This window comes from Paramormyrops kingsleyae, chromosome 23 (genome assembly GCF_048594095.1).
Source record: "Paramormyrops kingsleyae isolate MSU_618 chromosome 23, PKINGS_0.4, whole genome shotgun sequence".
Lineage (NCBI taxonomy): Eukaryota > Metazoa > Chordata > Actinopteri > Osteoglossiformes > Mormyridae > Paramormyrops > Paramormyrops kingsleyae.
In genome coordinates this window covers 8,978,992-9,003,888 of record NC_132819.1, presented here as the reverse complement: position 1 = coordinate 9,003,888, position 24,897 = coordinate 8,978,992, and the positions used below count along the sequence as shown (strand labels likewise).

The 24,897-nt window shown below is 50.7% G+C and overlaps 1 protein-coding gene across 2 annotated transcripts; it reads right to left on the bottom strand.

Annotated features, from left to right (window-relative positions):
- Positions 1-314: 314 nt before the first annotated feature.
- On the bottom strand, positions 315-24,139 carry LOC111854214 (PR domain zinc finger protein 1-like). 2 transcript variants are annotated; one of them, XM_023831968.2, is made up of 9 exons: positions 23,075-24,139; positions 22,331-22,502; positions 14,507-14,630; positions 12,547-12,764; positions 10,569-10,688; positions 6,938-7,181; positions 3,117-3,904; positions 2,871-2,999; positions 315-2,439 (listed from the first exon to the last, which is right to left on the bottom strand). In XM_023831968.2, exons 3-9 carry the CDS (start codon positions 14,532-14,534, stop codon positions 1,900-1,902), a joined length of 2,067 nt encoding a protein of 688 aa, XP_023687736.1. In that variant the 5' UTR covers positions 14,535-14,630; positions 22,331-22,502; positions 23,075-24,139; the 3' UTR covers positions 315-1,899. The 2 variants fall into 2 exon arrangements, with proteins under 2 accessions (XP_023687736.1, XP_072561995.1); XM_072705894.1 differs by lacking the exons at positions 10,569-10,688; positions 12,547-12,764; positions 14,507-14,630; positions 22,331-22,502; positions 23,075-24,139 and adding an exon at positions 8,575-9,123.
- Between the last annotated feature and the right edge of the window lie 758 nt (positions 24,140-24,897).

Below are 24,897 nucleotides of genomic sequence, written 5' to 3'. Positions count from 1 at the left end.
CAGTTTGTTTGTAACAGGGCTTTTCTCGAGAAGCGCAACGGGGAAACGATCGGCACCAGACGGCCTGGAGTCAGATGGGGTTCAGTGATTAATAAAAGAGACGGAAACGCAGATGCATGGTGGTCAGCATCAGCTGGATGAAGTAGCATGATGCGCAGTAAGATTGTGTGCCTGCGTTCAAAGGACAATTTTATGTTCTTTTTGGGGTAGAACAACATTTTGTTCAACGCGCAAGCAGAAAATTTACATTTCTCCAAATGTGCAGTGAAAAGTATGTCTTGCAATTCTGCACACAAAAATCAACAGAGACACCGAACAGAACAAGAAGTGGTTTAATATTATCTACATATTTTATGAATATCAAATCAAAATAGTCTCTCATATACAAAGTATCAAGTTCTAGGCAAAAATAAACCTAACAGATAAGGACATAATGTACAAAAAGTATACAGTTACTTAATGACACGCATGGTTTCACTGGCATCCTGTCATGAGTCAGTAACAGAGCTTAATTCCCTGTTTTTTCCAGTTATGAAAGAGACATAAAACACAATAGCAAGTTAATCTATTATGACTAGACACATACATGAAGTCCAAGCCCACAGCTTAACTCTGCAACATGTAAACTGAAACTGGTACGTAATTAACCTGAGATTTACAGAGGTACTGTATGCTATAGCGGGGCGTCGATGTTACAGCGGGTGGGGGCAAGGCCTAGGGAGAGTGCAGGGTGGGGGGGCTGTGTGGTTCCCATCAGCCTGTGTGCTTTCGGTTGTTTGGCATGCTGTGAATGTTCTGTGCTTGTGAGCGAAGTGGGTCCACAAATGCTGCTACAGTGAAGGACCTGAAACTATTACTATGCAGGCAGTAAGGGACAGAGAAGCTGAATTCCTATATATTTGTCTGCAAAAACAAATATAAACAAAAAACAAACACAAACAGACAAGTTGCTGTAGAACATGCCTTCATCTATACCCTGTTTTAATTAAAAATAAAAGGGTCTTGCATAGTGCCCCCCAACCCCACAAGGTAGTGTCCGTTCAGGCCGCTACAGGAACTGAGGCAGTAATGCTGGTCATTGCACTGCTGGCTTGTGCTGACCAGTATGTGCTTGTGCTGACCAGTATGTGCTTGTGCTGACCAGTGTGTGCTTGTGCTGACCAGTGCATGTCTCTGCTCGGCAAAGTAGCTGCCAGGTACAAAAATGCAAATTGCTGGGATTTTCCCCTCTTTATAATGGGTGACAGGTCTGATTCCTTTTTGCATCTTTGGCTGAGATTTTTTAAAACAGACAAGAATAAAAAACAAAACAAAATAAGAATACAACCCTTTGTGTGTGAAATAGGAACATGGGCCTGAATTTTCCCAGGAAAGTCCTCCATCGTGTCCAAAACAAACATGCTGCTCCTTCCTCTTTCTTCTGTGTTGGCCTCACACACACACACACACACGCACACACACACACGATGTCACACACGCCCTTAGTTGGGCACAGAGGCCATCTCTCTCCCTTCGCAGGTGATTTTTTCTTTCAGAAGTGCAGTAACACCCTACAAAAACAGCGTGCCATCATTCCCGAGAGGGGAACCAAATAACTCAGGTTATCCCTGAGTGGTGACACATGTGTGCCAATACATGATAAAGCTTAAAAAAATGTAAGAAGTTCGGCACCTGCATGCTTTCGCGTACGTTGATCTGCATAAGAACAAATGTTTCTACAGAACGGTGGACGCGGTCCGTCGCTTAGGGGCCAGCCCTGGTCGTCAGCGGCGACCGGAAGCGCAATCGTAGGAGCCTCATTTTGGTGTCTCTGTGTTGGACCCTAAGACCGCCCCTCCCCCCCCCTGAAATTCGCAGTCTAGGTGTGGACGAGGCGAAGCGGACGTCCGCAGGAAGTGCTCACTCCACCTCCGCCTTCACCAGCGGCTGGCTGCACAGGTGCAGCACACTGGCACGCCCCTGGTATGTGGTGGCGCCACTGGGTGCGGGGCTTGTGGCAGGACTTGGGGCGGGGCTTGGGTGGCGTGGCTTGAGCCCCAGTAGCTGAAGGAGGCCCCGGTCCTCCTTGAGCTCCATCTCCCGGGCGAGCCAGCGGCCCAGGGCTGCCTCGGCCAGGGCGGCATCGCCGCTCTCGGGTACGCCGTCGGCCTCGGCGCTGCTGTCAAAGCGGTCGATGAGCTCAGCGACGGCTGGGGGCAGGTTGGCGCCGCAGCCATCGCGCTGGTGCAGGGCCAGGGAGAAGCGGTGCAGGAAGGTGAGGGGGCAGCGCGGGCAGCGGTGGGGCCGCTCTGGGCCGTCATGCAGCCGCCGGTGCAGCTTCAGGTGGATGTACTGCGTGAACTTGGTGCTGCAGAGCTTGCACTGGTAGGGCTTCTCACCCAAGTGCAGACGTAGGTGTGTCTTCAGGTTGCTGGTGCTGCTGAAACGCTTATGACACACCTGGAGGGGGAGGGGGGCAGGCCGTGAAGAACAGGAAAGCAGGCCGCACCTCGCAGAGCGAGCGTCACCCATAGGTCAGTGCGGAGCTTTGCAGTGCAGCCCCACACAGTGCAGAGGCAGAGAAAGGCCCTGGCCTTCAGCACACAGGGGCCCCGAGCAAAAATGTATACTGAAGGAAGGGGCCTCTCTCTGCATTGACACTTTTGCATCCTTGAATCTCCTAAAACGCTCCCCTAGCGCAGGCTGTCTCTGCATGTCCCTTCCCTGTTTGTTTATCCGTTTCCAAGAAAATAGGGTCAGACAGTCCCTAGAGTAATTGTGTGCAAGGGCTGTGCTCAAGGACCCAATGGTGACATCACTCTGCCGACCTTGGGACCAGCAAACGTCCAATCATAGGCGCAGGACCCTAACCCATGGCACCTTCTGTTTACCTGACACTCATGTGGCTTCTCTCCTGTGTGAACTAGGTGGTGCTTCTGCAGGTGGGCCAGCTGAGTGAAGCTCTTCTTGCACACGTGACACTGGAAGGGCCTCTCGCCGCTGTGGACACGCAGGTGCACCTAAAAGGCACACAAGTCGGCGTCAAGCGGAGCCAGCACACGCACACACGCCAAACAGTGCCACCGCGGCAGACAGGCCAGCACCAGTGGGGCTTGGCTTTAGGGCGTCTTGCTCACCTTGAGGTTGGACAGCTGTCCAAAAGTCTTTCTGCAGACATTACACTCATACTTGATCTTGCCATTCTGCTTCTTCAGCGGGTATGGCAGCGACCGGTGGCCCGACCCGGAACTTTCATCAGGTGTGGCTGGCCTGTGGTCGACAGAATCAGCGCAGCGAGATGGGGGTGGCCGAGGAGGCTTGGGGGGGCTGGGGGGGGCCCTGGGAGGGGACATATTAGGGGGCCGCTCTTTCAGGCCACCATGTGGCGGGGTGAGGTAGGGCAAGGCGCTGGGCAGCATGCCTGGGCAAGCCGCTGTAGAGACGGGCAGGCAGTCGTTGGTCAGGCAGCTGCCATACACTGTGGAGTCTGCAGGGGGCAGCAGACCTGGATACGGTGGGGAATACTGGAGCAGGCGTGGGTAATGGGCAGAATAAGGTGAGAGCAGTGGGTAGGGGCATGCCAAGGGGGTAGAGGTAGGGTAGAGGGGGTGGGGCAGCAGGCCTTGGCAGGGGTCATACAGCCCGTGCTGGTGGGGGGGCAGGGGGGAAGCGTAGGCCTCTGTGCCCAGGGAAAGCTCTCGCTGGTCAGGGCGGGGCGACGGTCTGCAGGGTGCCCGCTGCTTCTCCGTCTGCCTGACGTCCATGAGATGCTCGTCTGGGGTGTCAGGGGGAGTGTCCCTCTGCAGGGCCTCCACATTGACGTGCCTCAGGGTCTTCTCCTCCTCTCCAGCCAGCGAGTCTGGGCTCCGCTCCGGCTCTACGTGCCTGTGGAGGCCGGGGCTTCTGGGGTCTATGTCCAGCAGCTCTGCAGTTAGGAGGAGGACCTGTTAGGCACCTTAACAGACGAAGCGGAGGAGAGCGACAAGCAGCACAGATGCAGGCGGAGAAGCAGACCTGAGACTGAACAGCGCGTGTGATATTATCTGATCATATAAACAGGAAAATAAGCACCTGCCTGACGTGTTTGGTCCAGTATCTGTATCTGTGACTGTAAGTATATCAGTGTATGTGAGGAACTGTCAGCTCATGCCAGTGTCTGTGTGTTTATGTGTGTCTGAGTGTGTATGTGTATGCGTGTGTCTGTCTGTGTGTCTGTTTGTCTAAGTGTGCCTGTATGTGTGTGCGCACTTGTGTGTGTGTGTGTGTGTGTGTGTGTGTGACTGTGCGCGTACATATGTGTGTGTCTGAGTGTGCGTGTACGTGTGTGTGTGAGTGATTTCAGTGCCGGAAAGGGAAAGTGAGAGGGATCGGTCTCGTGCTGCGCACACTTCCCCTCACACTCAGGCTCTGCACCCCACACACAGTTGCCGGTCACGCTGCACCATGACCACGTGCCCTTTTCTCGGGGTTCTGCTTTTCTGACACCTTGCCGCGCTGCTGGGACACCTCCCCGGGCGACAGCCCATCTGCACGGGAGCCAGCAGTGTGAATCAGAGAAGTGACACTGCGGGATTCTCCGAGTATGTGCCCTCTGTCCCTGTGGCGCCCCCTTTCTTGATAAATGCGCCGTCACGCTCCTTTGAGGTGGCTTTGCGCCGGTTAGCCAAAACAGGAAAGAGGCGTGAGAACCTGTCCCCGTCATTGTTATTGTCATCGGCTTAAAGTTTTTTACCTCGACATTTGCTGTAAGTGTCCCTTGTGCCCCCGAGCACGCTGAGCCCGCCGCGTCACATGACACGACGGCGGTTGCAGAAGTTTGGAAGCGTTTGTTACATCCACCAGGCGCTAACCCTCCCCCCTTGCTGCCAAATACCCGAGCGGGGAGCAAACACACAAACGGTAATGACATATCAGTCAGGTCAGGCTACGGTTTGGTGGGTAAATGATCAAATTAACTATAAAAGGCCAACATTTAGTTTGTTTTCAACTGGTAGGAATCAGCACGAAAGCTGCACCGTTGTTAGCGAGAAACTGAAGCGGAATGCTTGAGTAAACAGCTTTAGTAACATTTAAATGCCCTTTGCTGTGTATGGGTGGCCAGATGGATATTTAGTTTAATTTTATTTAGTTTAAATACTCAGCGTAATAATAATTTAAAAAGGTTTGAAGAAGACAGCAACCTAGTAGTGGAAAAAAGCTATAGAAGTATTGAAAGTATCCACTTATAACGGGGGAAGCGGCTGGGGGGACTGAGGTAACTTTCCCTTTCATAACCACTTAAATCCAGAGACGTTTTACTGGCACAAAAAGTATGTGAGCTTTCGAAAGAACGTCTTCGTTTCCTGTGTATGTCATTTAGAAAATTTCATGAACCATAATCTTTCTGCTATGTCACCAAATTCATCTGAGAGAAAAATGCATTTAAAGATTGTACAAGGACATTAAAAATAAAACAAGAATCCAACATAATGTGGTGAAAAGAAGAGCCTATAGGGCATGGAAAAGGGGGCTGAGTGCTGAATGTTTGAATGTGTATCAGCCCAACGATGGATAAGAGAAAAATGCAATATGACCAGTTCATGGAGTCATAGTGACTCTCTCTTGGGGACACATTCATCAAGCAAGATATAACTCACTGCAATCAAGTCAGGATTGATCGACAGATTATTCGTGTGTGTCAAGTGAAAGAACCTCAGTGTAAAGACTGTGTGTGAATTGTACACCAACGCACGAATGTGTGAATGTGTGAATAAATCACACTGTTTCAATGAGCTCTCTAAGGTGTGTCAGACGGTGCAAATGTATGAGTGAGCATATGTGTGTCTGCGTGAATCAGGCATCTCACTTTGAGCGTGTGTGTGTTTATGAGTTGTCCCCCACAATGTAATAAAAGCTGGTTATTTTGACATTGTGGGGACCATTTTTTCAGGTTCCCACAAAGATCGTTGAATGCAATCAAAAAAATTTAAATGCCAAAAGTCTTGTATTATATTTTTGGGTTACTTATGGTTATGGTTAGGGCTGGGTGGGGGTTAACACTCCCCTGCTGTTACCTATTGACTCCTTTGATTTAAAATATGAACAGTACTGGCGGGCGTGATGCATTATAGGTATTTAACCAATATGAGTGAAATTCAGAAAACAACTTTTCTTTTTTGCGACTCACTTAATTTATCAGCTTACTTGGTTCTGAAACAACAGATGGAAGCATTAGGGGGATTTTACTGCTTGCTCCCGTGCAAATTCACTGACACACAAACCCATGATCTCACACACGTACTGATAAATGCACTGGCATCTTACGAGCGTGTTCTTAGGAAAATACCAGCAAGCTGAGCATGGTTGATTGCTGACCATGTCATGGCATCCTAAACCAGCATTCCTTGGAAACCCGTGTCCTTTCTAGCTTCCTCATTCTCAGCATCTGTCCAGTGACACTCCTCTGTATCACGTGCAGTACAAGCAGGTATCAGTCATGGTCCCTGGTACAAAATCTCCTCTCACAGTTTTTCCCGCAGGCTGATCTGCCTGGTTTCCCTGAACGATGCATTATCTCTCTCCCTCTCTCTCTCTCTCTCTCTCTCACACACACACACACACACGCACACACACGTACACAGGTTTGTAATTATATCTTTGTGGGGACTCTCCATGCATTTCTATGGGGAAAACTCTAATCACAACATGATGACCTTAACCCCTACCCTGCCCTAACCATAACCATAAGAAACCTAACAAAATACAAGAGTTTTTTTTACATTTTTAGTTTTTTCATAGCATTCACTGATTTTTATAAAATAGAGTTTTCCCTTATGGAGACCAGGAAACCGGTCTCCATAAGGGAAAAAAAACAGGATATTTATCACGTTATGGGGACATTATGTCCCCATAAGGATAGGTATACCCGCTCGCATACTGTACACATGCACACACACACACACACACACGAGGAACTCACTTTGAGATCTTTCCTGGGTCTCTGATCTATGCAGCTTCTGGAGGAACTCCTGGCTGTACCACACCAGCAGCTCCTGCTGCGTGTCCACAGGCCGGATCGTGTAGAAGAAGATGTCATGCCCATCCTGGCACGCCACCAGGTTCTGTTCAGCCGGTGAGCGGGGCGGGTTGACATAGCGCATCCAATTGCTGCGATGCACATTGTAACCGTCAACAAAGTGATGCAACTGTCCTCCATAATAGATCTGCGATGGAAAGGCAAGAGGACCAAAGTGAGCACTGGACACCTCCACATGTGTGCCAAATATTCACACAGACCAGCTAAACACCTCAAGACACACGGCGCACCACCAAATCGAATCTGAACACTGCGAAATAGAACAGACCCTGTTAACTATCAACCAAACTGACTGTTTACACCTTCATCAGAACAGATTCTGAACACTGCCAATAAGAACAGATCCTGAACACTGGCAAACAGAACAGAACCTGAACACTGGAAAACAGAACAGACTCTGAAAACCGGCGAGCAGAACAGACCTTGCACACTGACAAACAGAACAAACACAGAACACTGCCAAACAAAACTGACCCTGAACACCTCGAAACAGAACTGACCCTGTACACATTCAATAGAACAGACCCTGCACATCGCCAAACAGAATAGACATTGTCATACAGCATTGTTTGTGGGTCATATGTCTCCTACACAACATCTTAAACATGTCCCGGCATCATATATTTCACAAACATCTTTGATATGGGATTTACAATAATTAACAATCAATTAAAAATTTACAATTTTTTGCTGCTCAGACTGTGTATGACAGTTTCTGCAAGATGAATAAATTAATGAATCTTCAGCAGACATCTCCCATAAATCTCAGGGGTCAGTCATGTCAGAATGAGGACAAGCAGAGGCACAGAGCAGCAGCATCGTGGCCTGTGTCCTGACCCAAACCCAAAAGGGGCACACTGCTGCTCCAGAACCTTGGGGTGAACACTCACCCTCACCCAGCAAGACAATATTCTGCAGACCGGCAGTCCAACAGAATGGAAAGAGTGGGTTCCAGGACAGAAACAGCAGGTCCCGGGACAGAAAGAGCGGGTCCCAAGCCGGAGAGAGCGGGTCCCGGGACAGAAAGAGCGGGTCCCAAGCCGGAGAGAGCGGGTCTCGGGACAGAAAGAGCGGGTCCAAAGCCGGAGAGAGCGGGTCCCGGGACAGAAAGAGCGGGTCCCAAGCCAGAGAGAGCGGGTCCCGGGACAGAAAGAGCGGGTCCCAAGCCGGAGAGAGCGGGTCCCGGGACAGAAAGAGCGGGTCCCAAGCCGGAGAGAGCGGGTCCCGGGACAGAAAGAGCGGGTCCCAAGCCGGAGAGAGCGGGTCCCGGGACAGAAAGAGCGGGTCCCAAGCCAGAGAGAGCGGGTCCCGGGACAGAAAGAGCGGGTCCCAAGCCGGAGAGAGCGGGTCCCAAGCCGGAGAGAGCGGGTCCCGGGACAGAAAGAGCGGGTCCCAAGCCGGAGAGAGCGGGTCCCGGGACAGAAAGAGTGGGTCCCAAGCCGGAGAGAGCGGGTCCCGGGACAGAAAGAGCGGGTCCCAAGCTGGAGAGAGCGGGTCCTGGGACAGGGCGGTATCATCACCTCTGCCATGTATATGCTGTCAGGTTTGCAGTCCAAGCAATGTTCTGCCGCGCCTCCTCGGCTGTGCTGTGGCGTACTCCTCCCTGTGCCTCCGTGCCACTGCGCCTCCTCGCCTGTGCTCTGCCGAGCCTGCTTCCTGCGCTGTACTGTCCCTCTCTCCCTGTGCTGTTCTGCCAGCCCCCGTGCCACTGTAAATGCTGCGCTGGGTGCCGTGCGACCGTCCTCAGACGCCGTGTGTTCAGTCACTCAGTCGCTCTGTCAGTCACTCAGGCGCTCTGTCAGTCACTAAGTCACTGGCTTAAATCAGCTTGCTTCCTCCCTTTATCAGTGCTGACCTGCAGGCGGAACCATGTGCTCACCCACACCCACACACACACACACACACACACACGCACACACACACACAGACACACAGTGACACAGCTGTCTGGGAGGGGTTTCACCCTGCTGAGTCAAGTCCCGACGAGCAGCCTCCGGTAAGACCTGCCCACCCCTCCTGACTTAACCCCTGAGTTGCCAGCGCACCACCCTCAGAAGTCACCACCTACATCCATCACCTCCATGTGAAGAGTTCATGTGCACGACATCACCCCCACCAGACAAGCTTCGATCTGTCTTTTACGACCCGGAGGGTCTGAGGAGGGCGGAGGGGGGGCGTGACCCCCCTCCCCCACCACAGCAGAACCACACTGGTGACTCGATCCAGTGCCCGGCACTCAGGAGGATGTGACATCATTGTGAGATGTGTGGAGCGCGCACACACACACGCCCACGCACCTGCGCGTCTCATGAACGATCTGATGGTCTATCTGAGTCTTCGACACGTACCCCCCCGCCCCTCCTCTGCTGAACGGGAAGTCAGACTAGTTACAGGAAACTCAGGGAGGAAAGAGATCAGGGGTGAGTAAAGAGAAACATTTTTACGCCTCCGAAAAAGTCCTTGATGAGACAACAGGCCCCGGGGAGAGAGTGAGAGAGAGAGAGAGAGAGTGGGTGTGTGGGAGCCGAATCGCGTGGGGTGCGTGAGGGAGAGAGAAGCAGACAAACAGAAAGGAGAGCAGGATTTGTCACGCAGGTGGATGTCTGCACTGTTGCAACATCTGCATTGACACCTGCTATGGGCCTCAGACCCCCCGTTAGCCATAAGGCGAAGCATCACACTCCCCAGCAACACAGGAGAGGAATGGAGGCGCCGAGCTGCGGTCCAGCCAGGAACAGCAGCCTGCCCTGCCACTCAGCGTCGGCCCCAGCATGAAGCTTCCCGTAACATCCTGGCCAGTCCAACACACCATACCCTGGGAAATGTACCGCAGTCCTTCTGCATTTGACTCACAAGGGAGGAGTGCTGGCTTACACATCTAACTTTCTGTCAGGAGCGGATTGTAAAACCCTGCAAAATGTCCATGTCAGAGATCTTCCAGTTTCCATGGGTGTCACTGAGGGTCAGTGTGGGAGTTTGCTGTGTTTCTGTGTGTCACAACTGCATTTCCATGTCACTGCTCCCTGCCTTCCTATGTGTGTCACTGTTCCCTTTGTGTGTGTCTCTGTTCCTGTGTTTCTATGTGTTGCTGTTCCCAGCATTTCTGTGTGTGTGTGTCGCTGATCCCTGCATTTCCTTATGTGTCATTGTTCCCTTTGTGTGTGTTGCTGTTCACTGCGTTTCCATGTTGTGACTTGCTGTGTTTCTGTGTGTGTTGCTGTTCCTTGTCACTGCTCTCTGTGTTCATGTTTGTGTCTCTGCTCGCTGCGTTTCCATGTGTGTTGCGGCTTGCTACGTTTTTGTGTGTGTCTGCTGCCTGTATTTCCATGTGTGTTGCTGTTCATTGCATTTCCTTGTGTCTCTGCTCGCTGCGTTTCTGTGTGTGTTGCTGTTCATTGCATTTCTTTGTGTCTCTGCTCGCTGCATTTCTGCGTGTTTCACTGATTCCTGCATTTCCATGTGTGTCCATGCATATTTGGACAATGATGAGAGGAAGATGGACTCAGACACTCACCCTCCAGAAGTACCTTCTGCTGGCTTGCGGAGGGACGCCATCGCGGGTGTAGATGTCCCCCTCAAGGGGCCCGAATCGGGTGTCCTGGGGAATGTACTCCTTACTAAAGACTCCCGTGACCTGCAGGAAAGGACCCCAGTGACCTCACAGCCCACAAGCCCTTCACTCCTCAGCCCCACAGGTGGTGACAGATATGACATCATATCAAACACCAGGCGGCACCTGTGTTTATACCACCCTATAGACACTGAGCTGCCATTCACTGGGGGGGTTTCTTCACTGTTTTCATAGATTTCCACAGATATGACTGGATGGGTGGCTTCCACAGCAGCTTTGGAAACGGCCGCATGTCTAAATGAATGCGCTGATCCTCCCCAAATGGAGCAGTTACAGGCATTTTGTTCACATAGCGACATACAGGCATGGCAGTCCCTGCAGCGATAATGGTTAAGGGGCTCGCTCAAAGGCCCAGCCCATTCTGGGATTTGAACTAGCAACCTTCTGATTACATGGCTAGTCCACAGAGCTGCACATCACCCCATCAGAAGCACATCAGAGTCCCCCTCCCCCCAACCACTGGCCACTTCCACACACAAGAATTCTTGTGGCCTTTCTTGCAGGAACAGCAGAAATATACACACAGAGCACACTAACGCATCTAGTTACTACTGAAATTAGCGTGACAGTGATGTGGTCAGGGACCTCGGGAGTGTGGGTGGAGACCCTCTCCCCTCCCATGCTAGTGCAATCCACACTTTTGTTTTTGCTTGTGTCAATTTCTTTTTCCATCTTCAGCCACTGCCCCCCTCAGCCTCAAGCCAATCAACCATCGCAGAGGATGATGGGTAAGACTGAGCAGGTGTGTGTGTGTGTGTGTGTATGTGCGTGCATGACTGCATGCGTGCAAGCGAGCATGCAAGCTCCAGGACGCGGGCGAGGGTGCTGGGGCACACTCGCAACACGCAGACAATGACGCTCTCTTCGAGGAAAGAGGAACTCTGACTTCTCACCAGCATTGGCTGTGAAAGTGGGAAAAGAAATCGATTGTTATCGGGCCCATTCACATTGTCGGTTTTCACACCTCCTTTGACACTTTTCTCACTCGTTTGCTGCAGGTTTCCGTTTACATGTGGCTGCATGCGCGTGTGCCTGAGTCTGCGCTTTAGCTGCTGCAGCGGGCCGCACAGCTTGCCCCATGCCGCTACCCGCCGTGGTCATGTTCTCTTTCCTCTTTTCGGAGTTGTACCGCTGAAACAGCCGGAGCACGGACACCGTGCCCCGTGGCGCCGGCGGAGCAGCGCCTCTTAGCATGTCGCTGGCACCGATGCGAGAACCAGCGCGAGGAAGATCAGCTCAGCTGCTGCAAACAGGACGCAGAGAGCGAGCCGCCCCCGTCGGTCGAGTGCAGGCCAGCTCCGCACTGGCGGCTGTACCAAGGTGTCACAGATAAGAGTCACGTAACTGAGCGACGGCTGCCTCTCAAGTTGAAGATACACCATATTGTGGCAAATCATATTTGGTTTTCAGTGAAACATTTTTGAAAGGACTTTAAAAACAGACACAGACGTCACTGTCCTTCCTTAACTTTACTTGTGTAGGTAAAATGATAGGTTTTTTAAACAAACATGTTATGACAACCCACAGCCATTAGCCAAAGTGGTAAATATGAATCATCCAATTAGGAAACCATCCATGCGGGAATGAAATTATGCAATCATACAGAAAATTTTTGCCGTTTTGTCAGGGAAATATTTTTTGTTGTTTTATTGAAGGTACAATTCAGAAACACTAGCTGCATTTATGCCAGACAGAGGCAGAGAGGAATGCAGAGAGGATGGAGGATTGCGTGAGATGGTATGAGCCAAAAAACCAAACTAGGCTGCCCCATGATGTGCGAGCCAACAAACACTGCAGCCACAGACTGAGTTTGTTGGAGGCTGCGGCTAATGAGACCTTTGACCCTGAGGGTGTGCCGTACCTCGTTGTCCGGGCCATAGCCAAAGGTGAGGTTTCGCGGGATGGAGGTCACGGCACGGGGAACCCCAAAGCCTGGTTCCGAGGCCTGGTCCGGGACGATGTACGTGCAGTTCCGGGCAAAGTCTGCATCCCTCCACTGATTCATGTCTTGCGGGATTATTTCCAGCTTCATCTTGAAGATCTGTCTCACTGGCTTCCCATCTCGCTCATGGAACATCCCTGGAGAGGATGGGAGGTCATGCAGTCAGATTAACGGTGCTTCTCCAGGACGCCACAAGGTGCAAACCGACGGAGAATTACCTGCAGGACAGCTGCAGTTTCAGATTTCCTGGTTAATGACAACAATGGGGTCTAACAATGCTTATTCACAACAGATGGTGTAACCCCAGACATATTATTACTGCCATTGTTTACGTCAGTAAATGCGGAAGTGTTTGACATTTTACACACAGCCATAACTGGACTACAGATTTGAAATCCCGGCCCTATTGTAGTCACATCAGGGCACTTCCTGTCTCTTCCTCGTCATGTCTCTATTTCCGCCACTCTGCACACTGCCCACCAGTTCATCAGATCCCCAAATTGAGAGGAACGCGACACCAGACAACATACATGCAAATGGAAGTGATGCTGTTAATACTACTGCCTGTCGGTCCTGGTAGCTCTGTTGTCTAAACCAACTGCACCAGTCAGCAGAGGAGACAGAGAGGAGGCGACTGACTGGCATGTGCCATGTGGTCTCCATGGCAACGGCTTGATGGGATGTTTGCCTGCTCATTTTCGGCATAGACAGCACCGCAGCCATCACAATTTCCTAAGCAGCAAATCCTGAATTAGACAGATACGTGAACCGGAAGGAAATTCTGGAGAGGAGTTTGAATCAGTGGATTTCAACGCTGAACTGTGGAAATCAAGGAACCAGCAGTTAGCAGGTGAACTTCTGAGTGAGAAGTAGAGGAAATTTCTTTAGGAGGGTAAACGTACAGAGGAAACCAAGGTGGGAGAGAGAGCGAGGCATCCTACTGGCGGATGACTGCGAACACGATGCAGAGACACAGAGGGGAGGTAGGGGGCGCTGTTTGCAGAAGAACACTGGGGTGTATCTGAGGTTTGACACAGTGTCAGCAGCGGCACCTCTGAGGCCGGGCTGCCAAGGGGGGGGTGGCCGCCAAGGGGGGGGGGGGGGCGCCAAGGGGGAGGGGGGGCAAGCTGACCAGGAGGCTCCTTCACACTGCTCTACTTACTGCATCACAGTTTAAGTTTATGTAAATTACAGTGTATGTAATTTATTTACATCCAAGTTCATTAGGACATTAAATATGTAAGTCAGGTTTTACTGATCTATCGTATCCTAATCACATATTGAGACAAAAAAAAACAGCGCAAAAAGAGGGCGTGGACAGGTCAAGGTTAAGGCTAATTAATGAACCAAACCGAAACCACTGTGGAGCTCCATGATTAAACATTTAGTCACTTAGTAAACAAGGTGAGTCTGGGTCAGCATCGGCTGTACACAGCAATGACAACCCTAACCCTACCCAGCCCTAACCTTAACCATAAGTAACCAAACAAAATACGAGACTTCTGGCATTATTAGTTTATTGATTGCAGTCACAGATTTTTATAAAATTGAGTTTCCACCTGAGAGGACCGAAAAAGGTGGTCCCCACAATGTCAAAATAACAGGTTTGTATCACATTGTGGGGACATTTGTTCCTCACATAGTAATATATACATAACCCACGCACACACATGCACCCTCACACATGGCTGTGTGGATGGCCGCCCCCTAACCCCTCCCCCCCGTTTCTTTTTTTCCAAAATTAAGACACCCAGATCCCATCGCCATCTCAGCATCATCTGACCTTCTGGCGTCATGCATCATGTGACCTGTCAGGACCGAACGCCCACCTGGAAGATGCCCCCCCTCACACGGCCCCATGGGGGACCCCATTACTTACCGCTAAAGCATCCGCTCAGCCGCGGCATTCCTAAGTTCTGTCAGCAGCCTCTTCGCCTCCTAGTGCTGCACAAGGCTTTTGAGCACATACTTCCACCTGATTGGCTCCTCCCCTTGTCATGTGACTTTGGGGATAATGAGAGAAGAGGCTTTATTCACTTTGCAGGTACAAACTACATACAAACACTCCCTGACAGAGGATGCTGATGTCACACATCCAGCTGGAAATTCACTCTCATTACTTTGACTGGAAGCTGTCAGAATAGGGGGGGGGCAGGGCAGGTTCGCCATCCCTATCCATGGGATCCCTAACACCTTAGCGACCTATTTCTGTGTCCTCAGGGAACCAAGGGAGTCGGCTGGGGGGGAAGCCAGACAGTGCCGAGCCAGACACCTGTCTGACACATTTCCTACTCGATCAACCCCCCCCCCCCCCCCACACACACACACACACACACAGTCCATGTATTTTTTTTTATGGTGACTCCATTAATTTCTGCTGGAATAACCCTACGCCCAAATATGACACTCTTAACCCCCACCCAGCCCTAACCTGAACCATAACTAACCAAACAAAAGACTTTTGGCGTTTTTAGTTTTTCGATTGCAGTCACAGGTTTTCATAAAATTGAGGTTATCCTTGTGGGGACCGAAAAAAATGTCCCCACACAGTGAAAAGTTACAGGTTTTTATCACAGTGTGGGGAAATCTGGTCCCCATGATGTAATAATTACAAAAACCAGACACACAGACACATACACACACACACACACTTGAAAGAGCGTCATGCAGATCATGACCTTTATGAAATCTGACTCCACACTAAGAATTTGCTACTAATCGGATAAATGGTTCATAAAAAGGAAAAGCAAAAATAAAATATTATCGAGCTGTATAATCAAATGATTGTTGCTATTACTATAGCCCTGTACTGAAAATGGACAGATGGATGGATGGATGGATGGATGGATGGATGGGCATTGGGGAGTTAGGTCTGGTGGAGAGTTTTGTAATGTAGCTGTGTGCAGTCATGTGAAATTGTGTAGCCTGTACAAGTGTGTCTGCTTAAATGTCAATATATACGTAGACACCTTTAGCTGCCCACGAGTGTCTCCGCTCCCCCCACACCCTCCTCCAGCCACCCCTGGAAATCCTGACAAGTGAAAGAGTGGATTCCCTGCCATATGTCAGGTGGCTATTCTGGGCTGACCTGTCTCACGGAGCTAAGCAGCTGGGCTGCTCTTTCACTGCCAGCCAGGCTGATCTCGCTAATTACCAGACGGCCTGGGCAGAGGCTTGGAGTCGAGGGTGACATCCTGGGTTTTAAGTTTCCCCCAGAATGGACAGGAGAGCAATCAGGAGGGGGGGCACGGGAGGGCACGGGGGGGCACGGGGACACTCGTAGGTCCCCACATGTGTTTTTACCCGAACACGGGTACCTTTAGCTCATTTCAGTGTTCCGCCTCTGAGTCGGCAGCCTGTGATTTGAGTCCCATAGTGCCGTGTAAATTGTATAATCCATGTGTCTTCAGTAAATGATGCTGGATCAGCCACACACCAGGTGAAGTTCAGGGCAGGGCTGCAGTTCACCCCTCCCTAGAGTTTCCACCAGAAGGAGCCCTTTTTCGGGGGGGGGGGGGGGGCAACTCTACATCTCTTCACCACATTTGCACTCTGACGATCCCGCTTTTTTCCACTTGCAATACAGAGAGAGTCTCATGTGCCTCATGTGACTGTGTGTGTAAGGCAGGGCAGTAAGATGGCTGCTTATGGCGCTTTTCCAGTGGCACACAGGAACTGAGCCGTACAGCAAACAGGTCCCGGTCACAGTGCGGTTCGAGCTCACTTCAAAGTGATTCCGGTGATCATGCCATCTTGATTCTTTTACATCTTACAGCAGCATTTGACACAGTTGATCACAACATACCCATCTCCCGCCTGGAGCGTTATGCGGCCATTAAAGGCACCGCATTGGACTGGGTTAAATCTTACCTGTCCGACAGGATTTTTTCTGTCAGCATAGGTGACTGTATCTCCTCCTCAGCACCTCTGCACTGTGGGGCCCCCCAGGGATCTATCCTGGGGCCTCTCCTTTTATCTCAGTACATGCTTCCCCAGGATGTATTTTAAGAAAATATGGCATTTCTTTTCATTGTTATGCAGACGACACCCAAATCTACTTATCTCTGAAACGGAAAGATAACTTTTTAAAACTGCCTGGAGGACATCAAAGCCTGGTTGGCCTTCATTTTTTAAACTTCAATGAGATTAAAACCAAGGTCCTCATTTTTCGGCCCAGTGGGACCAGTGATTCCCCCCAGATTAACCTAGGTTCCCTGGAACATTACATTAAGTCCTCCGCAAAGAATTTGGGCGTGTTTATGGATAGCAATTTTAAAATGGACAAATAGATCAGCTCAGTTATAAAGTCAAGTTTCCTTCAATTAAGACTTTTATCCAAAGCCGAGCCCTTTTTAATCATTTGATGATTTTGAAAAAGCTAAACGTGTGTTTATTTAATCTCAGCTCATTCTCCGTAACTCCCTGAATTCGGGGGTGTTCCAACACAGGCACTAAGAGGCGTGACCACATCGCACCAGTACCTCCACTGGCTGCCAATACAGTCTAAGATAAACCACAAGGGTCTCCAGTTCACCTTATAAGCTATTAGAGGACTTGTTCTAGTTGCCTTACTGACCTGATTACTCCTTATACCTCAGCTAGGTCTCTCAGGCCTGCTGATCTGATTACTCCTTATCCTTATTATTACTCCTTATTACTCCTTATACCTCAGCTAGGTCTCTCAGGCCTGCTGATCTGTTTTTGTTGACTGCCAGAAAGTCTAGACTAAAACAGGTGACCGAGTCTTGTCTGTCCCCTGGCCCCTAAACTGTGGCTTACCCCTGAATGTTAGAATACCCCCCCACTGTCTGTTTTCAAGCATTTCGACCAATCAGATGGCGGTGCCCTGTCCGCGTGGGTGCGGCTCAGTTCTTGGTGGAAAAAGCGCCATTAGACACGATACTGTTACAGTTTCACTGAAATAAATGCGATGGTCTTCCACAGCAAAAGCAGCACGCAGCTCACACACACCCAGCTTCTGCTTCTCTGTGTATATGTGTCTGCTAAAGGCTCCCTCTCCTATTGCCCCCCCCAGATTATCTTTAGGGTAAATTACTCCTGCCCCCCACCTTTATTTCCTTCTCGATCTTTTTAGTAGCAGCAGTCATCTGCAGGCTGCCCGCATCCCGCAGCAGAAGATTAATGTCTTAGTTGGCACCAGATGCAGGTGATTCCATGGCCTTAACACAATGCCCGTCTCTAAACAACCGCCCCACCCAACACAGCCCCCACCCCCCAGCCATACGGAGAGTGTTTACTGTCCTTATCGACAGTCTCGGGTTTACGGCCTCAGTGATTCCTGTTTCCTGATTTCCCGTTATCGCAGATATCCTCACTATGATCTAACTGTTTTTGTTTGTGTGTTTTTAAATATCAATTTCTCCATGGAGCCAAAATCCCATTGGACAACTGGGTGATGATATGACTATTGTAGCCAATCAATGGTCAGCAGTAACACAGTGAAAGGGGGATCTGGAGATTTTTTTTGCTGCTATGAAAGTAGTGGATGGTACTCATCAGAACGGGGCTGAGAGCTCGGTAGTGACTGGTGCTCCTAGGAATGGGGCTGAGAGCAGGGCAGTGATTGGTGCTCCTCAGGATGGTGCTGAGAGCAGGGCAGTGATTGGTGCTCCTCGGAACAGGGCTGAGAGCAGGGCAGTGACTGGTGCTCCTCGGGATGGTGCTGAGAGCAGGGCAGTGATTGGTGCTCCTCGGAACAGGGCTGAGAACAGGGTAGTGATTGGTGCTCCTCGGAACAGGGCTGAGAACAGGGTAGTGATTGGTACTTCTTGGAATGGTGCTGAGAGCAGAGCAGTGATTTTAAAAATTTTTTTTTTTTTGTGTGTGTCCTGTCCGGCAGCTTTAGCAAGCAGAATAATGGTCTGAATGCACTGCTGTGCCAGACATATTTGCATTACCACAAGGAGCTCTATAAACTCTGTATAGGCCCCTCATGTTGGTCAATTTCTTTTTATTTGTTTATTTATTGTATTTTATTTTTAACACATGTAAAATATTGCAGTTGCCGAGCTGCCCGGAAGGGAGTGATAGAACGGGTTTGAGTGCAGAGCAGTGATTGGTGCTCCTCGGAATGCGGCTGAAAATGGGCCAGTGATTGGTGCTCCTCGGAACAGGGCTGAGAGCAGGGCAGTGACTGGTACTTCTTGGAATGGTGCTGAGAGCAGGGCAGTGATTGGTGCTCCTCGGAACGAGGCTGAGAGCAGGGCAGTGATTGGTGCTCCTCGGAATGGGGCTGAAAATGGGCCAGTGATTGGTGCTCCTTGGAACAGGGCTGAGAGCAGGGCAGTGATTGGTGCTCCTCGGAACAGGGCTGAGAGCAGGGCAGTGATTGGTGCTCCTCAGAACAGGGCTAAGATCAGGGCAGTGATTGGTGCTCCTCGGAACAGGGCTGAGAGCAGGGCAGTGATTGGTGCTCCCCAGAACAGGGCTGAGAGCTGGGCAGTGAGTGGTGCTCCTCGGAACGGGGCTGAGAGCAGAGCAGTGATTGGTGCTCCCCAGAACAGGGCTGAGAGCTGGGCAGTGATTGGTGCTCCTCGGAACAGGGCTGAGAGCAGGGCAGTGATTGGTGCTCCTCGGAACAGGGCTGAGAGCAGGGCAGTGATTGGTGCTCCTCGGAACAGGGCTGAGAGCAGGGCAGTGATTGGTGCTCCTCGGAACGGGGCTGAGAGCGGGACAAGATTGGTGCTCCTCGGAACGGGGCTGAGAGCGGGACAAGATTGGTGCTCCTCTGAACAGGGTGACACTGTGTTCAGGCAGCGCGCTGTTACTGGCAGTGGGGTATGTGAGTTTCAATGGGTTTCTATGAAATGACAAATCAGCCAGTTTTGGGAAACTGTTCAGATGGCAGCAGGTGACATTTAAAGGTGTCACATGGTCTCATGGTGTCACTCATGCATGTGTTGTCATGGTGTCGCCTTTCTGTCTTTGTCATTGTGCCCCAGGAGGAGTTGTGGTGTCATCAGTACCCCCATGGTCTGGGGGGTGTGTCGTGCATGAGGCCGCCTGCCCCTCCACCCCCAAAACATCACATCTGAGGCTTCAGTTTACACCTGTTAGGCCACAACTTTATCAGTGGATTTAGTTGAGATTTAAAAGTTTGTCGGAGCTGGGAATTACATCACACCAGAGTTAGGCGTGTACCAGTACAATAAATCAGAAAGTCATTTAGCAATACCAGTTATAGTCAGATTCACTGTTAGCAATACCAATTGATGAAGATGCATTATGCAGTATTTTGCGCTTACAAACACCACATCAACTTGTCCATTCATAGTGGCTGGACAGGACTGTGTGTCCAACCAATTTAATGAGACACAAATAAAACATAAGTGCTAATAAACAGTATAAAACTACAGCTTTATCTTCTGTTGATAAAGGGTGCAGCCATCTTGAATTCTGAGGTCGGGGTTGCAGAGATTTCTTGGACTTTCCGAGTCAGAATTCTGACTTCAGGGGGCATAACAATTGAAGTTTCCAACTAGGAACTAGGACATTCCGACTTCCCAGTTCAAATGTAATTCAGGATCAGCAAACTATCCTGGACCTCAGCTAATCAAAATGATTGAAACTGGAGCGCAGCTTCCCAAGTTCCTAAGATATGCAGAGGTGCTGGGTGGAATGCAGGGATCCAACACATCTGTGAGGCACCGAGAGCAGGGTGGCGGGTGAGGGGGGGGCTGAGAGCACTGTGGCGGGTGATTGGGGTGCTGAGATTAGGGTGGCAGTGATCAGGGCACTGAGAGCAAGGTGACAGTGATCAGGGTGCTGAGAGCAAGGTGACGGTGATCAGGGTGCTGAGAGCAAGGTGACGGTGATCAGGGCACTGAGAGCAAGGTGACGGTGATCAGGGTGCTGAGAGCAAGGTGACGGTGATCAGGGTGCTGAGAGCAAGGTGACGGTGATCAGGGTGCTGAGAGCAAGGTGACAGTGATCAGGGTGCTGAGAGCAAGGTGACGGTGATCAGGGTGCTGAGATCAGGGTGGCAGTGATGAGGGCACTGAGAGCAGGGTGGCTGGCGGGGGGGGGGGGGGGGGGCTGAGAGCAGGGTGGCTGGCGGGGGGCGGGGGGGGCTGAGAGGAGGGCAGTGGCTGTTTTTATCATCTTCATGGGGCAGGAAGGCCGGCTGGGGCTGGAATGACAGCCCCGCTTGCTTCTTCACACCTTCAGCCGCACTGCTGCAGGGGAGGAAGGACACGCTGAGGGATATTAATACCCCGCTATCTGAGCTGCAGTGGCGTGTCTGCAGCGATACAGGAAGGAGTTGGTGGGGGGGGGGGGGTACTGCATGCAGCATCTGCGGAGGGGGCTCTGCTCCACCGCGACCTTTGCTTAAAAGTGTTTGACCCTCAAAAGATGCAGGCCAGCAGTGGTATAGTACACACAGCCGATTACATGCACACTGATTTATATGTGCTTCTTTGCAAGCAAAACCGGTCATGCACAAAGCAAACCCCCAAAAACATGCAATCACACTTACAGACATTTACTGGCAACTTTATGCAGTTACTGCAGAGGTTCTGTATTCATGCCAGTGGGTATATTGGCTCCTTCTCACACATCCCATCTCTCTCCATCAGAGAGCATGTTTTTGGGTCATCCCCAGACACAGTCCTCTCCCAGACTCCATACTGTCCTCTTCACCTCAGTTTTGTTCCCTCCTTTCTGAAATCTCTCTCACCACACTGCCAGCACTGACCCCAATCCATACCTCCGCCACACTTTGACCCAGATCTTCTCACTTAATCTGCCTCTTGCTCTCTGTTTCTCACTGCGATCCAAGCTGCCCGGACTGGACCGTCGTGCCAATCTCCGTGGCCGCTGCCCCCTCGTTGATGGAGTGTGGCTCCAATCCGTGGCATAGCCATGGGCTTTGAACCGGCCACCTTATGATCACAGATGCAGCGCCAGAACCCACAGAGCCACGCACCCATCTCCGGACAGGAAGCACCTCACCATCTTCTAATCGACACCTCAGTCTGGTGACAGAGTGGCAGTTCCCATGAAATGCCCCCACTGATAGGTGGTGGCATTTACCTGATGTCCTCCTTCTCACTTGTCATTATTGATAATGATTATTATTTACTATAATGTCAAAAATGACATCACACATAACAATAATTCATTTTGATACATTTCAGTTAGTAATTATTTATCTATCCATTATACTGTGCAAAAGGAAGCAAAGGAAAGATATATTATGGATATCAAACAGAAAGGTGATTCCTACTCTCTTTCCCATCCCTTACAGTTTAATTGCCCATGAAAGCCTCATCTTATGCATGTCATAAAAGTCAAATAAAACAGTTCTGGTTTCGGCGAAGCAGAAAACTTTCAAAACAACAAACCTGAAATGGGGGGGCTGTGCTTCTCTGACATTCAGAATGAAAAACAAAAGAAGCAAAAAAAACACACAGCGTCTCGTTTCTGAGAATAGAGACCAACCTGTCCTCGTTGTTTGCTCTATTGTTACCGCTGCTGGCACCGGATACAGGGCACAGGACACCGGGGCACTGACACGGGGGCATGGACACATGGGTACAGACAAGGGAGCACGGTCATGGGGCACCGACGCAGATAATGCCACAGCCGCCACAGCTCAGTGCTGCCAAAGCCTCCTTTGCTGTATGGCTCTGCTGAGGCGGGGGGGGGGGGGGGTGTTATCATTATCCATTGTTTCACTCACCCGCATTTAGTTTGCTCTCGTCTCTCTTCTTTTTCGTCTCTGTCTGTCTCCCCGGGACCCTGTTCCCGGACTGGTCACCGGTTTCCGCTGGTTCCTGTGATCGCAGGCTTGGTCTCGGTTGTCCTTTCTGTGAGCAGATTTATCCTGCACGCCCTCCATCCCTGCCGGGTCCCTGGCCAACCGCGAAAGAGCAGAAGGCTTTAACATGGCAGCCAGGCCTGAATATTGGGGGCTCAGGGAAGCCCACAGCCCGCCTCCAGTACGTAAGATGTTATGTGGGTGTGGCAATGGGGGGTCTGTGACTGTCCTTAATCAGGGGATGGCCAGTGGAGTGTCCCTCTCCTCCCCCTCCATGTTGAGCCGCCCACCCCCCCTGACAGGCTCACATGGAGCAGGAAGCCCCCCCCAGCCTGTAAACCCCCTCCCCCCATATCAGACTGCTACAGTCCGTTTTGCATCCGGCCAACTGGCTGTCGTGCTCGGCCATAATGTGAGGTCAGCACTCGAACCCTTATCGTGAGGTCCTTCCCCTTTTGAGTATAATACAGCCTGGTGCCTGATAATGGGCCCATGCAGGTTATAAGGCACATCTGGACATAAGGCACATTAGATACACAGCATCCAGACCAGCACCCACGCAGTGCTTGGAAAGCAGTGAGGGTTCTGACCCCATGACCTTCCGCATGTCTCCTCTGCTTCACTCCTCTTCCAGTATGCGTCCATTTTTGCGGAGCAGACTATTACCTGTGCATGAAGTGCCGCGGTTTGACGCTCCTTGCCTCGCGGCATTCGCTCGCTCTCTCGCCCTCCCTCGGAGCCATGCCAGTAATTCTGAAATGGCTAGGCAAATCGGCGTGCAGCCAGAAATAGACGCAGCATTGGCTAAACGGAGAGATGTCTCCAAGTTTGGGCTTTCAATTCCTCTTTTCTGGGTCCGATGGCGCTTTCGTGGGTGACTGTGGTCTGGCCCGTCACGTACTTGTGAACAGGTTTGTTTAGAGTCTTCTTTGATGCCTTTGATTGGACACACACACACACACACATGGGCTTTAAAGGAGGGCAGATGCAACTACTTTAGCAACAGAAAGTGTTTTCTCGTTGCTAGGAGTCGCCGAGACAGGCAGGCCCGTCCCGACAGGTGCCGAAAGGCTCTGCCAGGCCTTAAGCCGCTGCATGCCGGGATCGATCCGAGGAGAAGCTAACAAGCCGTATGAGCCACACCGGCAGCTTCCTCGCGAACCCAAACCGAATCAGCCACCCCGCTGTCTGTCGCTGCGAGCCTTCAGCTACTGCGTCGGTCAGCGAGAAAGTGTGAAGGTTACTCAGAGGCTGAGGTGACTCTCTCTCTCACTCGCTCACCCTCTCGATCACTCTAAGGGTGGGTCACCGGCACGATGTAACAGAAAGCTCGTCACAGCATTAAAGTGAACCGATGCCATTCCATAATACCCCGAAATAATACATTATTGACTCAGAAATAATATGAGAGATTACAATTTATGAGAGATCAGGAAATGGTCACTGTGATGCTTCTTTTTTGCTTGGAAACTTTCACTTCATGTGTTTTTTTTAAGAAAAAGAGCCTATTACGAGATTTCCCCTGCGGTGACAGTGACGTCATGACAGATTTCTGCAAGTAGTTGACAATGATCGCATTTTCAGCTGTGCCCTTAATAATCTCGCAGCTCCTTTCCAGGAAAGAGCTCGCTTTCTGACCGTGTTTCATGCGAAGCAGACGGCAGAACACAGATATTTCACAAGAAGCCTTCAGAGAAGCACTGAGGCAGGACATCTGCCAGAGGAGGTTCTCCATGGTGAAACGCCACCGTGAACATCGACTCTTGTCTCTGGGAGATCGCGTTCCACCTCCCTTAGGATGCACTTTAATCACAAATCACTCAGCCCGGGATCTGTACCCAAAAAGCTAAATAACTTGCCGTTAAACTGGTGATTCCCAACCCGGTTCTCAGGGACCCTCAGACATTTTTGCTCCCTCTCAGCTCCCAGCCAATGGAGAAACACCAAATATCTGCTACAGGAAGAGAGCGAAAAAATGTGAACCTTCTGGGGGGGGTCCCCAAGGACTGTGTTGAGTAACACTGTGTTAAACTGATAACTAAATAAAGAATGTAATTGGTTCAGTGGGTTTTTTCTTTCCTGGGGTGTTTTTCTGTGTGACACACAGATTCACTGACACTAACTGTGTCCTTACAGACCCTGGATCATGGAGACTGAGCAGCAGACAGACACAGTTGAGCTTCTGAGGAGGGTGTGAGCTTTGATTAGTTAGCCTGTTCTTCTGTGCAATCACTAATCTACGAATCAGAACTTTTTCAGCCCTATTTGTTTCAACAGCAAGGTTGTTCTCTGGTGCGGTTACATTAAAAGCCTCACTTTTTCAGGACCTTAGTGTGAGGATGCAGGCCCAGTGATGCAGGCCCAGTGATGCAGGCCCAGTGACAGATCCAGCCCCCAGGGCCGATACCACCAGCTTGCTACATGCGCCTCTCTGTGTTGAGTACTATGCATGCTGCACACTGCATCTGCATATCATCCCCAATCTGGTC